The sequence below is a fragment of the Schistocerca nitens genome, chromosome 5, assembly GCF_023898315.1.
Source record: "Schistocerca nitens isolate TAMUIC-IGC-003100 chromosome 5, iqSchNite1.1, whole genome shotgun sequence".
Taxonomy (NCBI): Eukaryota; Metazoa; Arthropoda; class Insecta; order Orthoptera; family Acrididae; genus Schistocerca; species Schistocerca nitens.
Genome location: NC_064618.1, coordinates 97,489,087 through 97,505,137, shown reverse-complemented (window position 1 = coordinate 97,505,137; position 16,051 = coordinate 97,489,087). Strand labels below are relative to the sequence as shown.

Here is a 16,051-nt window from a genome sequence, read left to right as displayed (position 1 = left end):
ATATTTCATTGAACTGGGTCAGAGGGAGGAGGAGATGACAGTGATAGGTAGAGGTCAAATCTTTTATCTGCTGCGTGTGCCCATGTACCCCCCCCCCCCAAAAAAAAAAGAATTAAGCCACATACAAGTCATTTTGCTTAAAGAACAATTTCTACTGGACAATGTAGTTGCACCGTTATTTGCACAAAACGTTGAAACATTTGTTGCTTTTGTATTCAGCTTGAATTCAATAGCTTCTCACAAGGGAAACTCCCCGTCGAACTCCCGCTCAGGTTAAGTGGTAAAATGGCCCATTTGACAGCCCATCAAAACTTGAACGGAGAGCAGGCATGAAAACAGGAAGAGGGTGTACTGAACTGTGAACGCTGCAAGCTCAAGATGTGCAACATCTAGGGAATTGCAACAATCACGGCGTCGTGGTTATGTGTCCATGGTGCAGGATTGCAAAGTAAGGGATCCGTGTTCAAATCTCCATCCTGCCCATTTTTTTCGCGAAATTATGAACTGTCCAATCGGTCATTGACGTGTCCGTTCTCTTTCTTCGGTCTTGGTAATTGTCATACTATACATTGGTTATGGAATATGAGTCATGTGGTAGGAATAAATTACCGTCGTAAGTAAACGTGATGAATAGTAAGCGGAGGTGGTATGCCACATAGACCTCTCACAGAAATGAAAACAACAAACAAGCGGGTGTGAACTATGGTACACCAAAGGAATTCTAGAGTCAAAACTTCCAACACTGAACGCAAGAATCGTAACGTGCAGTACATGTGTAGATCAAATAGGAGGTTCGCCCTCCAGGAGGTCCCTTCCTTACACCTCGCTGTTGCAAACGGACGTTACACCACGAGACAGACACAAAGTTGAATACAGTGAGCAGATACGTCAATGACCGGACGGGCAATTGATAATTTTGTGGGAAAAAAATGAGGCACGAGGGAGATATGAACATGCATCTACCCCTTTGCACTACAACACCGTGATCACATAACCATGGCGCCGTGGCTACTCAAATTTTCTCTATTTGCACATCTAGAGCTTGGACCGTTCACTGTTTCGATTTTGCATCTTCTTTTGCAGTTCGGTACACCTTCTTCCTGTTTTCATGCTTGATCTATGTCTTAGTTTCTGACTGGCTGTCCACTGGGCCATCTTGCCACTAGATCTGAGGGGGAGCGATGGCAAGTTTCCATTGCCAGTACAAATACTCATAGGGGTCGCACTTCTCTGGCTGGGATCACTCACTACCGGTAGTCTATCTACATGAGGGTGGCGGAGCTCAGCTTACCCCGTCCACCGTCCACCGCAGGCCTACCGTGCCGGCTGCAGCTTGCTACTTCCGCTGCCTGTTACTGCCCTCTGCAAGTGGCAAAGAAAAGCGCGCAGGTAGGAGCAAGCACTCCACAAAAGTTGTACTTATATCATTCACTGAGTCAACACACACAAAATATCTCTACGATTCACTACTGTACATATAAACAAGATGCTTCAGAATGAACAATTGGGCAGACAGATAACTTTCATTACATAGATTTATATAAACATCTGTTACTATGCAGCAGCTTTTTAGTTATTGTGGGCAGTAATCAATTATTTTGGTTTCTTAGGCTGCCTTATCTGCAGAATGCTTGGCAAATTAGTACCTATAATAATAACTATTATTGTTATTATTACTATTAATTTAAATAACGAAACGTTCTGCAAAATTATATTTATTTGGTCACAAACTGTCTTTCGGCTTCTCGAACCATCTTCAGTTGACAACTGCATGTCGCCCACACAGATAAACTTGATGTGTGACTTACACAGATACTGTTTGAACAGAAGATACAAAAATGACAAAATGTTTACGTAGGAAAATATTGCAATAAGTACATTAACTAAACATGGGAGCATAAACCAAGTTTTTATGTCGAGATATATGTTACAAATGACGAGAAATAAAATGATTTTACAGTTAGAATCTAATATTTGAAATGGGAATTAAATCTGGCATTCTGTGTCATGTGTTTGTTGATTTCCAGTACGGTCACCTTTCTGCGCTTATTTTTTTTTCCGACAGAGTGTATAATTTAACATTTTACATTGTGTGGATGGTTTTCTGCTAAAAGATGATCAGCAAAGGTCGAAACTTTTCTCTTTAATCGCCAGCCTCTCTCATATTCACGCAGCCTAATTGCCACTGCTCTGTCTCTTTTGTCTTTACTACTGAATAATAAATTTTGATATCTTATTGATATTATAAAACGTATGTCTGTAGTAGCGAAAATTTAACTTTCAGTCACGCAGAGCTGTGGCTGTCAGGCTATGTGAACATGGGGGAAACTGACGATTGAAGAAGGAAGTTTCGACCTTAACTGATCACCTTTTTAGCACAAAACCATCCATACGATGTAGAAACATTACCCTACTGGAAACACTGGAAATCAACCAACACACGACACAGTATGTCAACCTAGTGTTATATGATCAGACTCAGTTTCTGTTTTCGCCCTTGTTAAATTAAGTTTTCGTTACAAGTACTACATTCTAACTGTAAAATCTTTTATTTCTCATCATTTGTTATAGGTATGTCCACATAAGAACTTTGTTTACGCTCCCATTTAAAAAAAAAAAATGGTTCAAATGGCTCTGAGCACTATGGGACTCAACTGCTGAGGTCATTAGTCCCCTAGAACTTAAAACTAGTTAAACCTAACTAACCTAAGGACATCAAAAACATCCATGCCCGAGGCAGGATTCGAACCTGTGACCGTAGCGGTCTTGCGGTTCCAGACTGCAGCGCCTTTAACCGCACGGCCACTTCGGCCGGCTCCCATTTTTAGTTAACGTACTTATGGAAACATTTTCCTACGTAAACACTTTGTCATTTTTGTATCTTGTGTTCGAATAACATCTGTTTAAGTCGTACATCATGTTTATCTGAGTTGGCGACATGCAGTTGTCACCTCAAAATGATCTGAGAGGGCGAAAGCCTGTTCTTGACCTAACAAATATAATTCTGCAGAACATTGGGAAGTGTTTTCCTTTTTAATATTATTATCACGTTCTGCCAAGCACTGACAGCAAATTCAATTAATGTTATTATTTTATTGTTGTTATAATCAAATCAAATAAACATCACAGAGCTCCTGAGTATTACAACCCAGAGCAACTGTATACTGAGGTCTAACATCCCCTAATGGATCAGTTGCCAGATTCATGTCACTTCATTTAATTTTTGTTCATTTGCTTGGATGCAAACAATGCCGGGTATGAATAAACGCCAGAGACAAACTGGATGCTAATATTATGACCACCCCACAACATATCACCACAAAGCCAAAGATCCATACACACTACTAAAAAATGTGGTAGACTTTATATTAAAGTTAGACAAACTTAAACTTTAATTAAAGCTATAAAAATTTAACATACTATTTTTAAATTAATAAACATCTAAGGTTTCTTCGATGTGTAACACGTAAAGAGTTCTATGTGTATTGCTATTAACATTTCGTAACTGGTAATTCCATACTGGATGTTTTAGAATGAGGTTTTAAAAATTTGGAGACAGGTTCCTTACACCAAAACAAGACAAATATTAGATAAAATTTCCAGAGAACATGGACTCTAAAATGCATGTCTTAAGCGCAATGAGCACTTGTTTGCCTTCGCTTCTACTGAACAAGTGCTCCTAGCTCCTAAGATAAGCATTTTTTTCTTGTTTTGGTCGATTCTACCTCCTTCCAAAAGATGGAAAGCAAAGAGCTTGCCATAGAACAGATGTATTTCACAGTATCGAGGATGAATAAGTGCTCATAGCTCAAGCTATGCATTTTAGAGCCCATGTTTACTGGTCATTTTTGTCTTGTATTCGTGTAAGGAACCTGTCCTCAAGTTCCTGGAAGGTCGTTCTGAAGCACCCTGTGCATGTACTCCTTCAAACCTATACCGTATCTTCAGAAACACGCTGTATATGCATGCATATGCACATCTGCACCGATTGCCATAGCTTTTATAAAAAATTCATGAATATCAGACGAGTTTATCATCACATTAGTGAATCGCATCTGTTGTGAGAAGCAACCATTATATGCGACATTAACTAAGAGGAAATTTTAACACAAATTTTGGCTGACTTACTGGATACAAATGTTGCTGATTTTTTATGCTTATTCTTATACTTAAAAGCTAAGAGGAGAACTTATATATATGCAAGGAGGTTGGCCCATCTGAATGAATGATGTGCATTTCATTGTCTATTTTGACTGATGTCAATAAAATAGTTGAGAATTCGGTAACCACACATACTGAATATTATATACGCTTAAAAACCCCTGTATAGACGTAGGGAACGCTGAGACACATAATTTAATACACATAATTTAGTACACATGATGTCGCAACTGTCGGGAAACACCCAAACAGTTGTTGCAATTGTTGAACATGTAAAATCACCAGATGACATACCTCACCATACCTCACCATAGTGGAACCTATTGTTCTGTCACACCTAATCAACCCATCCCAAGCCAAGTAAGTATTCACGTCGGTATGGCTCCGGGCCTTTGTCGCAACTTAAGCTCGCCGGGATTGGGTCTTGCATCTACCAGGCAGTATTTTTTGCATTGCTTTAGACAATTATGTGTTTATAGTGGGTCAAGATTTATTACTTGATCGTGGTCACCGCTGGTTGATTGTAAATCGCGGTACAACAAAAACGTACCGTTTTGCTCCTCAAGTGAATAAGTATAAACTTCCGCATTCAATCGCTAGCAGTAAATGACCTACTTGTTCTTTTGTAGATGAATTCTGCAAAAGAAAAAGTACGGACAGAGGGAAAGAAACACAAAATTAGAACATCGGGTACTTGGTTACAGCAATGACAAAAATTCTGCAGCTTCTACGTTTAGAACGCCAATGGCATTGCCGCAGTGGTAACACTGGTTCCCGTCAGATCGCTGAAGTTAAGTGCTGTTGGGCTGGGCTAACAGTAGGATGGGTGACCATTCAGTCTGCCGAGTGCAGTTCTAGGCGCTTCAGTCTGGAACCGCGCGACCGCTACGGTCGCAGGTTCGAATCCTGCCTCAGGCACAGATGTGTGTGATGTCCTTAGGTTAGTTAGGTTTAAGTAGTTCTAAGTTCTAGGGGACTGATGACCTCAGATGTTAAGTCCCATAGTGCTCAAAGCCATTTGAACCATCTGCCGAGTGCTGTTGGCGAGCGGGATGCATCATCCCTTATGAGGCAAACTGAGGAACTACTTGATGGAGAAGTAGTGGCTCTGGTCATGTAAACTGACATGCGGCCGGGAGATCGATGTGCTGACCGCATGCCTCTCCATATCCGCATACAGTGATGCCTGTGGGCCTTCATGGCCTGTTCGGGTGGAGTTTTAGTTTGGGCGTTTACAACAGATCAGATCAGATTCACAAAAGTTGTTTGAAAACAGAGTATCCTAGCGGAGAGATGTGTAGCACTGCCCCTTAGAGGCATGGGTAGAATCAACAAGTTCAATCGCTGCACGTGAGGCGAGGTACGTCATCCGGTGACATCAAATGTCCAATATTTGCCATTGACTCTTCGGGTACATCCATGTTGCTTCAGGGTTTTTCTTAAACATTAATAAGAATCACCCTGCATACGTACTTATCATGTGTAAAATAACTGTGACATACCTTTCATCGGCTTTAAATGCATGCATACTGCAAGTTTTGTGTTTTACATTTGCTGGCAACTTCTTACTTAGAATCTTTTCTTTATGTCTCTTTTATTTTAGAAGTGCTCTGGTTCTTGACACTTTTTCAGTATTTCTCATCAGATGTAGAATTATTATAACATTTGCAATATTTTCACATCTCTAAAACCTTATTGATTTTTGTGATGCTCTGGGATCAGATCTCATGATTAGGTCTAAATATGGGTATTTCACAGAAAAATACACTAACCATTATGCATGTCTTAAACAAGCAGAACAATGGCGGCTATCTTCAGACTTTTACTCGTATTTGTTTATGAACGAATACATCAGACAACACAGACCCACGACTTATCTTAGAAGAAGGATGGATAGCAAAAGTATATTTATGGCAGTTGTAAATTTAGTGCTAGTTTTTAACAGTGAGGACTGGAATACACTGTTTCAAATTCTGGCGGTAGCAGGTATAAAGTGAGCAGCTAATAGTGGGGGGCAAGGTGCAGTGACTGCAAGCTGAAAATCAAATTTCAGCGGTGTTCTTTCATCCATAAGCTTAAGTATTTCCAGAGTCGACTATGGATTCTTCTTCTCTACTTTCGCTATAACTACATATTACTGTTCTGCCTTAATTGATTCCTAGTTCATCATATTATAATCGTCTTCTACTCAATTTCTTGCAACGTTTTTACGTCTATAAATCGAGCAAGCGAGAAAAAAGAACAAGTAAGAAGAAATTTGGATAGGTAATTTAAATTGAGGGATAGGAAATAAGGTCTTTTAGGTTTGCTGACAACTTTGTACTCCTGTCAAAGATGGAAGAGGACTTGGAAAATCAGTTGAACAGAATAGATAGCACCTTGAAAACAAATTATAAGATGAATATCCACAAAAGGGCAGTGGAATTTACTTAAATTAGAAACTGGATTACAGATGGGAAATTGAAAAAAGTGGATGACTATAGTTATTTGTGCAAAAAATAACAGACAACGGACAAAATAGAGAAAATATAAAATGGAACCTTGCAGTAGCAAGAAGAAAGTTTGTGAAAAAGAGAAATCTGTTCTCATTACATATAAATGTAAGTGTTTGTAAGTCTTTTCTGAAGGAATTTTTCTGGAGTGTAGTCTTCTATGGATGTGGAATGTGGATGGCAGAAAGTTCACACAAGAAAAGAAGCTTTTGGAATGTGGTGCTACAGAAGAATGATGAAGATTACAAGAGTAGATCAGAATAATTAATGAATAGCTACTGAATCAACTTCAGCAGAAAGGAAATTGTGCACAATTTTACTAAAGGAAGGGTCAAGAAATCATCAGTATGGCAGTCAAGGGAAATGTGGGGGACAAAAATAGTAGACAGTGACTAAGGTTTGATATTAGTAAGTTGATGCAAATGACTATAGGTTCTGTAGCTATGCAGAGATGAAGAGGCTTCCATAGAAGGAACTAGTGAGGGGACTTACATCAAACAAGTCTTTGGACTGCAGACAATAATAACAAACAAATCTAGTGACAAAAACATTCATTTATTCATCTACACATGACATTTCTCCATGTACCTCACCATGGTGATAGTAGTGGGATAAATATGCTCCTGGAATATTTTTTGTTTGGGTTGTAGGTATTCAGCAGCAAGTATACATTCAGGGGTAAATTATCCCCCTCCACCTTCCCTTAACCTATTGTTATGCTAACTAATTTATGATCCTCTAAGGGTTTATTTACCTCTGATGGTATGCTTGCCCCTGAATGTATGCAACCAACACATACAAAATGTGCAAGGATTGAATTTACCCTACTACTGGGTATGCCCCATAAAGTTTTTTCTAATGGTTCAAGGAATGCATTAACAAGGGAGCCTGTCGATTTAAATTGCTCCTGTTTCCTTGCATGAAAACAGTCCTTGGAAAGAAAAAACAATTTCTCCCACCCTGCCACTAAGTGTGTTTCATTAGCGCAGGTATCTGGGTACTTGTTTCAGTATGTTAGGAATAGAATTTTCTTTCTTACAAAAATATTTCTCTATAGTTACAACAGTATAGACAATCTTAGAATTCATACAACTGAGGTGCTAAGAACCATAAGGGCCTAAACCATACTGTCGTCAATTCCAAGATTGAAGCATGTACACTCGCTCCTAACATCTGTTGAGTGTTGTACCCCTACACTCTATATATATGAACATTGCCGAAAAGCTCTCTGATTTCTCTGATATTCACTGTCACAAGGGCCGAAAGAACAAATTTTCTTTAACAACACTGATACCTGTTTCTTCACAAAAGCTGGAAGCTCTTTAAGCAGTGCTTCATCATAGCCTCACGTTTCATGGTTTCAGTATTCCAGTCTGTAAAACAGCCGCTGAGAATTTCAGAACCTTCAAGGGTGTTACTGACATCACTATCAAATCAAAAGTTGAAGATTGTGGTAACAATGTATAGTTCAGAAATTTTGCAAATACGAAGTTTTCAGCAGGTTGCCATGAACTGTTGTTTAAACTGACATTTCTTTATTGACGTCGTAGGAGGCCACCATTTTCTTCGACTCACCTTGAGGGAGACTGCAAATTGTCATTTCCCCATAGTTTGTAAAGGCCTTGCAAAATGCAGTGGACAGCATATATCAGCCTTGAAACACAAAGACTTAACAAAACAACTAGATTAAACCTGAAACACACAGGCTACTGCATTTCATGCCTAAGGTTAAGACAGTTTTATCTGAATCTCAAGAAAGAGTATGTACTTCATGAAAATGCTGATAGCGAGGACCATGAAGTATTGGGATAGGTCGTAATTGTGTCAGTGGCGCAACTAGTATCTGTTCCTTATTTTAAATACAGACTACACAACAGTCAAAAGACACTATTGCCACTAGCCTGTGTATGAAAATTTTGTGGATTAATATTAATAACAATAACTCTAAATATTAATTAAAATGTCACAATATAAAATGGCTATATGATTTTTTATGAGAGATATAGAATATTATGAGTTGGCTAAAAAATAAGTCGAACATAAGAGACTGGCAGTTTGTCTACAAATCAGATTTTCACAAACATCTATTTTTCTCAAAACTTTGTTCCTGTGCTTTAGGCCTTATGGTTATCAGTGGCTCAACTATGATGTGTTTCTAAAACTCAAGCATAATCAGGGAAAACAGAAAATTAAAAATTACATGATTGGTTTGGTTTACTCACTGTAATTGTTTGGTTTGCAAAAAAATTATCAAGAGTCAGAAACGCTAACTGGAAGAACTACCTGTTGACATAACAACACTAAACAGGTGACGGAAACACAGTATCCATTCAGCTGACCACGTAAAATATGAAACATTGATGTTATTTTATTTAAAAAATTTTTGTTGTTACATGTCAGCTTTTCTGATGAGCCCGTGTCCTCCATAGACGAATAAAGCAGGCAGTATGTGCGGACAGCTACAGATGAAGATTTTTCTTCACTGTGTGGGACTCGAACCACGACGCACTGAGTATCAGCTGTGATGTGGGACAGAGCTTCAGTGCATGGTTGAGCTAATCTTTATATTGCTCATGTTCAATCACTTAACAACAATGCGAAAAAATTCCGATTAGCCGCGCGGGGTAGCCGCGCGGTCTAGGGCGCCTTGACACGGTCCGTGCAGCTCCCCCCCGTCGAAGGTTCGAGTCCACCCGCGGGCATGAGTATATTTGTTGTCAATAGCGTAAGTTAGTTTAAGTTAGGTTAACTAGTGTGTAGGCTTAGGGACGATGACCTCAGCAGTTTGGTCCCATAAGACCTTACCACAAATTTCCAAATTCCTTTTAAAAGTCTCCTACTTCAGCTAAAGGACTGATTTCGTGATGACGACTTCTCATGCATGACGGAGAACCAACTCATAAAGCCAAAAGTATCACACAAGTCTCAGCCGAAAAATGGTACAAAAATTTTGTCACTGCCTGGGAGGAGCCCAGACATAAACCTAATAGAAAGTCTGTGGGTAAAGTGAAGCCAAACGTTGAAGAAAAACAATGATGCACAAATGTGCTGACAAGCTTACAGAAATATGACGCACTGATGAAGAGAATAGAAATCTTTGCCCATTTTCACTAAAGTATGCCAAAGAGAAGGAAAATGTTGATCATGGCGAGAGGCTGGGATGCACAGATTTTCCACTTAGTTGGTTTCCTGTCACTTTATACAGTATCGTACCATAGGTGAATGTTGAAGGGTCAGTGTTTGCCGGTAAAAATAATAAAACTCGTGCATCACAACTAAGGATACCATCCACATAAGAATAAAGGAGAATTTGCACCGTAAGTCAAAATATTCCGATAAACTGTAAGAATAAGGTTATCTTTTATTTTCGTTTGAATATAAATGATTTCCGGTGTGCTGTCTGAAGTCTACTGGCAGCCTGCTATACACTCTTGTATCGAAATACAGAACTGTGTTCTGAACCCTATACAGAGAAATGTGGAAATTAGTTTTGCTTCCAGTAATGCAGCTGTGAATTTCACTCTCGCTGTTAACTGCAAATACTACTACAATTCAATGTGTCGGTGCATGAGTGCAAGAATCTCAGCATTCCTAATGACCAGGGCAAAATTTCCGCCGGAACATGCGAGGCCTAACAAGTCAGCACTGGAGATTTAAAGTAGCAAATATTAAGCTAATAGTAAATATAAAATCGCAACGTACTGCAGTGATCAAAATAAATGTTGCATATTCACGAAACTTTAATACTGAACGTTGTGATCCAGAATACATTTTGGCATCAGTACGTAGGCTTGTTTTTAATGTAATTCTAGCGGAAACTGTCCGTGGCTCTACTGTGAAGTCTATGGCAACTGCGTCACCTGTAAACATTACACGACTTGTGCTGCGTGTCATTACGAGAGTTTTAGTAGTTCAGAATGGTTCAGAGATCAGTATCGTACGATCAGAGGCTCCGCATAGTCACAATAATGGAGCAGTGAATGAGACCTGAGGACGTCGCAGCGAATGTCGCCGTGAGTCAAAGTTACGTCTCTACAATCTGGAAGAAGTTTACGGCGACAGGATCAGTAGAGGATCTTCACAGAAGTGGCTGCAGGAGAAAAACCAACAGGTGTGCGGGATCGATATCTCTGTATAACAGTAAGCAGAAGCCCCCAACACAATGTTACAAGTCTATGGTGGTAGTTCCAAACAGCTACAGGAGTGCACGTGTCAACACTAACGATAAGAGATATGCTCCGTGAGCAGGGATTACCTCACAGTAGACCTCTCGGGGCTCCTCTTCTTAACCGGATTTGGAGAGAAGCTCATGTCGTATGGGTACGAAGCTACTCTTTGTGGACTAGGCAGCAGTGGGACACAGCACTCTTTTTCTGTTGAGACCCACATCAGTCTCCACTCTGACAACACTGACATTCGTATGTGGAGGCAATGAGGACAACGTTTATGCCCTAACTGTGTCGTAGACCGCCATCCTTATCAAGACGATTCAGTGACGTTTTGGGGGTGGAATCACAAATGGTTGCAAGGACACTGCTTGTACCAGTACGTCGGAGGATGACTGGGCTGAAATGTCGAGACAACATCCTCGTACGCATCGTGCCGCGTTCGGCACTACTGTTATGTTGGCTATACACTCTGTCGATGCTGAGGCGACATCTCTAACTGAAGTGTGTGGTCTTCTCTGTGCCAGGGTAGCGGTAGAAGGGTAGCACTGACCCAGAACTGTCACCGCGGGTAAGCAACAAGTGCGCGTCTCGATGTTTGCACGCTCAGCGCAGACCACTTGTTTACTTTGCTCTAGACGGAAGGTACCGTGCTCTGTCTTACTGGATATCGCCACTGAGTATACTGGTCACGAGTGTACTAACAAGGGAAACTCCCCCTCCCATCCCCCCCCCCCCCTTACCCAAGATTTCATGGCAAGATGCCCCAGTGGGCAGCCCAACAAAAACCGAACACAGATCAAACATGAAAACAGGAACTACGAAGAAGAAGCAAAATAGAAAGGGTGAACGGTCCAAGATCAAGATGTGCAACATCGATCGAATATGATTAGCCACGGTGTCGTGGTTATGTGGTTACGGTGTCGGACTGCTAAGGAAGAGATCCGTGTCCATACCTCCCTCAATGAGTGACTGTGTGGTGTGCAACGTCCAGTCACGAAATAGTGGGTGCGATGTTTCTTTATAGCCACGAGCCGTGCGTGGCTCAAATGGTTCTGAGCACTATGCGACTTAACCTCTGAGGTCATCAGTCGCCTAGAACTTAGAGCTAATTAAACCTAACTAACCTAAGGACATCACAAACATCCATGCCCGAGGCAGTATTCGAACCTGTGACCGTAGCAGTCGCTCGGCTCCAGATGTAGCGCCTAGAACCGCACGGCCACCCGGCCGGCGTGCGTGGCTCGTGTTCCCGCCATTATGTATTTTACACCCTGTTTTAACGTACTTCCATCTCACTACGTTAAATTACCACTGACACTGAGTTTCTGCTTTTCCTGACCGTGAGCGGCGTTAACAGCGCGTATCGATATATCCCCTCTCGTAGTATCTTTGCTCGACTGCTGTTACCTCCCGCTCGGTGTCTGTTGTGAGTTGGTCGCAGTTCGGGTTGCGAGTTCGTGTCGGAATTCGGGTTTAGAGTTCCGGTCGGGAGTTCGGATAGCGAGTTCGGTCTGCCAGTCAGTTGGAACGCGTCTGGAGCGCAGTCCAGACCTGCCAGTCGGGGAGTTGCAATGTTGCACTAGTGCAGTCGGGTTAGAGCATCAGTGAGGTCTGCGTCGACATGGCTCGCCCGACCATTGCCGCCACGCATCACTTGAGCCGCGCCACGGTCTTGGTGGATCGTCGGTCGGTCGTCCTACCGGACGACGTGTTTTGGCTCGCCGATCGTTCATGAGTCGGCTGTGTGTGTGCATCGACGCCCGATTTGTCTTCGTGTGTGCTTAGTTATTGTTGGGGTCTCGTTCTGGTCTTCGTGCAAGTGTTTGTCAGGTTGTGTGTGTGTGTGTAGTTGGCGTGATTTCCTTTGACAAGTTATTTTAAATGTTGTCGGCATACTGGCTCTGAGAGGTCGATCGTCTGATCGGGCGACGTGTAACTGATTCTCTGAGCGCTTCTGGGCCCTTTCAATTACCATCTTGTGGAATTTGGTCGGTCCTTTCCTGGTGCAAGGATGTCGTTTAGGCCAGTGGACGTGTTTCCTGTGCATGGTTGGGTCCGAGCCAGTATTTCCGCCGTCGTGTGTCCGGAAGTGAGTGGGAGACGGACTAGCAGTGCAGTCGCCACGGAGCACCAGTCGCGGACGGACCAGCAGGCAGTCGGTCGGTTGCTTCGGACCAAAGAAGACCTCTCCACGTGGCGCGGTCGCCTGGGTCCGCTGCCGGGCCCCGCGCAGTGTCGCAGCGTGTGTGGAGCTGTCCGATCGCTACGACCTTCGTGGTTCACAGACCCAGGACTTCAGAGTTGAGTAGCGGTTTCAAGTACCCAAGCCACGTCCATTCCTGTTGTGGTTCGTTTCGGTGGTTCGCCGTGGCGAAGATTTTTTTAATTTGAATCCTCATGTACCGATTGATGGCAAGCAAGTCGTTGTGTCGGTCGGTCCGTGGCTGTCCCCTTGTTGGGTTCCGACGGATCAAGTATAGTTGGACTCACCACCTGTCTCGCCTAAGTGAACGAGGGCAGACCGACCTCCCTGGAGGCTTCTGAGTGCCACCTGTGTTTAATTATCTGTTGTCAGCTACTTTAAATTCAAGTCTTATGGTTATCATTTGATTTTCTTAAAAATTTTGCAAAATTAATTTTTAAATTTATCTCTCAAGATTAAACATTGCGGCCTTCTGCCGTTAAAAGTCTATGGTAATATATTCTAAAATTTTGAAATTTAATTGTGTCCTTCAGCCATTAGTATTGCACCTTGCATATGTTTGCTGTTTTTTGAATTATTTTATTGCTATCTTAATTGGATTTTTACCTTGTTGATTTGTTAAGATTTCTTGTTTGGAGGCCTTCAGCCGTGAAAGAGTTGCTTTCGGTAAAAGTCCGGCTATCTGCCGCTTTGGTTGTAAAGGTTATTAAATTACAATAAATGACAATTAGAAGGAGAAACTGACCTGAACCTTGGCCCTTTTCACAATCCTATTACCTGCCCGGGTTTAGCGGGCGTATCGGCACAGTGACTACTGAAGGGTAGGTAAAGGTTTTGGAAGACGATCTCATCCCCATTATCCAAAGTGACCCTCATTTCTACAAGACGCGGTTCATGCAAGACGGAGCTCGACTCCATCAAAGCAAGAGAGTGTTTGATGTCCTGAGAAGCACTTTGGGGACCACATTCTGGCTCTACAGTACACAGAGGCCACTGGCATGGGCCTCAATTGGTCGCCGTAGTCTACGGATCTGAAGACATGTGACTCCTTTTCGTGGAGTTATATTAAAGACAAGGTGTAAAGCAATTAGCACAAAACCATTGCTGAGCTGTAAACAGCCACTCAGGAGGTCATCGACACTGTCGATGTCCCGACACTTCAACGGATCATGCAGACTTTCGCTATTCGTCTGTGCCACATCATCGCCAATGTTGGTAGCCATATCGAATATGTCATAACCTAAATCCGAGTATCTGTACTGATATTTACATGTTGTATAAAGTGTTCACGCCGTAGTTTGTAACTAATTTACGTTTTTTCAGATAGTTCAATAATTGTCGCCCTTAAGTACCGCATGTTACTATTCTTGCGTTCAGTGTTGGAAGTTTTGACTATTGAACTGCTTGGTTGTAATATAGTTCACACCCGTTTATTTGCTGTTTTCATTTTTGTGAGAGGTTATGCGGCACTCCACCTCCTCTCACTATTCAATGCATGTACTTGCGACGGTAACGTATTCTTACCACATGACTTCTATAACCAATGTATAGCATGACAAATGCTAACATTGCAAAAGAAGAACAGACACGTCAATGACCGGTCGGACAGTTTATAGTTTTGTGAAAAAGAAAATGGGGCACGAGGTAGATTTGAACGCGAATCTCCTGCTTTGCAGTCCAACACCGTGACCAAACGACCATGACGCCCTGATTTTTGCAATTTGCTCGTTGTTGCACATCTTGAGCTTGGAAAGCTCACCTTCTTTTTACTTCCTTTTTCACATTTCAGTACACCTCCGTCCTATTTTAATATTTGATCGTGTTCAGTTTTTACAGCGAGTTCCCCTTGTAAACATTCAAGTTTGTGAACGAATAATACGTGTAGAAATTGTCTAGCTTAACGGTGTTGTGGGCTCAGATTTGGTTCAAATGGCTCTGAGCACCATGGGACAACTTCTGAGGTCATCAGTCCCCTAGAACTTAGAACTACTTAAACCTAACTAGCCTAAGGACATCACACACATCCATGCCCGAGGCAGGATTCGAACCTGCGACCGTAGCTGTCACGCGGTTCCAGACTGTAGCGAAATATACGATTATGCTCATTACTGGTCGGTGTTCTGAGTACAACTGGTGTAGATACTGACTTGTTAAAATCTATTTGGTGGTATCACTACTTACGTTTATGGCAGAGTTTTCTTTTAAAATCGTAACATTAGCAGAATTATCACCTGTACTATTGCGTTACTCAAAGTTTGGGACTTGCGAATATTCTGTTTTTGTAGTGTAATTTCAGTTCAGACAACGTACTTGATGCTCTGGTGAATAACTAATTATTGCGTTCAATTGATTTTTAATTCGATCAACTTCTTTGCTGTAGGATCAGTAATTGTTTTAAGAGCATTTTAATAATCTTGAGCTACTGCTGGTATGAGTAGCTACCATGTTTCAGCATAATAATTTCTTCTTATGAGATATTTGATGATGAAATGCAGTTGTTCTGTGGACCACACAACTGTAATTTGCTGATATGTGAAAGTTTTTAAATAAATCTGTTTTATGTAATGTTATCTGTCAATCAATAGTTTTCACCCTTCCCTAATCTGTTTGTCCGAAGGCTTCTGCACATTTGATGAGGCCTCACTTCGGTCACACAGCTCACCTCAGCATGGACATAGGGCATAACCAAGACATCAGTCAGAGAGGTCACCTAAGCATCGACAGAGAGTATAGTGTTGTGTACATAGTTCCACATAGTCAGCGCGTACACAACTTTTCCACTAGAGCGCGCCCCGCTAAGCACAACAGCGCAGGCGCAGCGCTCGTCCGTCTCCGCACTACGAGATGGTGCTGCCTTAGAGACGGACCATATTCTGCTTCTGCCGATCCGCGTATTAATATGTAACGCAGCCAATGAAATTGCTGCTAACGTAGAACCTTTTCTCCTCGCGGATCACACTCTATCAGTGATACATGAATGCGCGAGGTATTGTAACGAGTATACAGACCTCCGATTAGTCAGTGTG

At 41.8% G+C, this 16,051-nt stretch overlaps 1 protein-coding gene across 8 annotated transcripts in view; it reads right to left on the bottom strand.

Moving 5' to 3' along the window:
* Positions 1–16,051, bottom strand: part of LOC126259903 (adipokinetic hormone/corazonin-related peptide receptor variant I) — a 1,084,372-nt gene that overhangs the window by 43,600 nt on the left and 1,024,721 nt on the right. Inside the window, exon 9 of one of the 8 annotated variants that reach the window (XM_049956991.1) lies at positions 1,292–1,362. The exons of 6 other annotated variants lie outside the window; for them this stretch is intronic. In XM_049956991.1, the coding sequence (XP_049812948.1) occupies positions 1,337–1,362 (26 nt within the window). In that variant the 3' untranslated portion in view covers positions 1,292–1,336. Of the gene's footprint in view, positions 1–1,291; positions 1,363–16,051 lie in introns of those variants that run through there. One more of the 8 variants, XM_049956992.1, reaches the window with a different exon arrangement.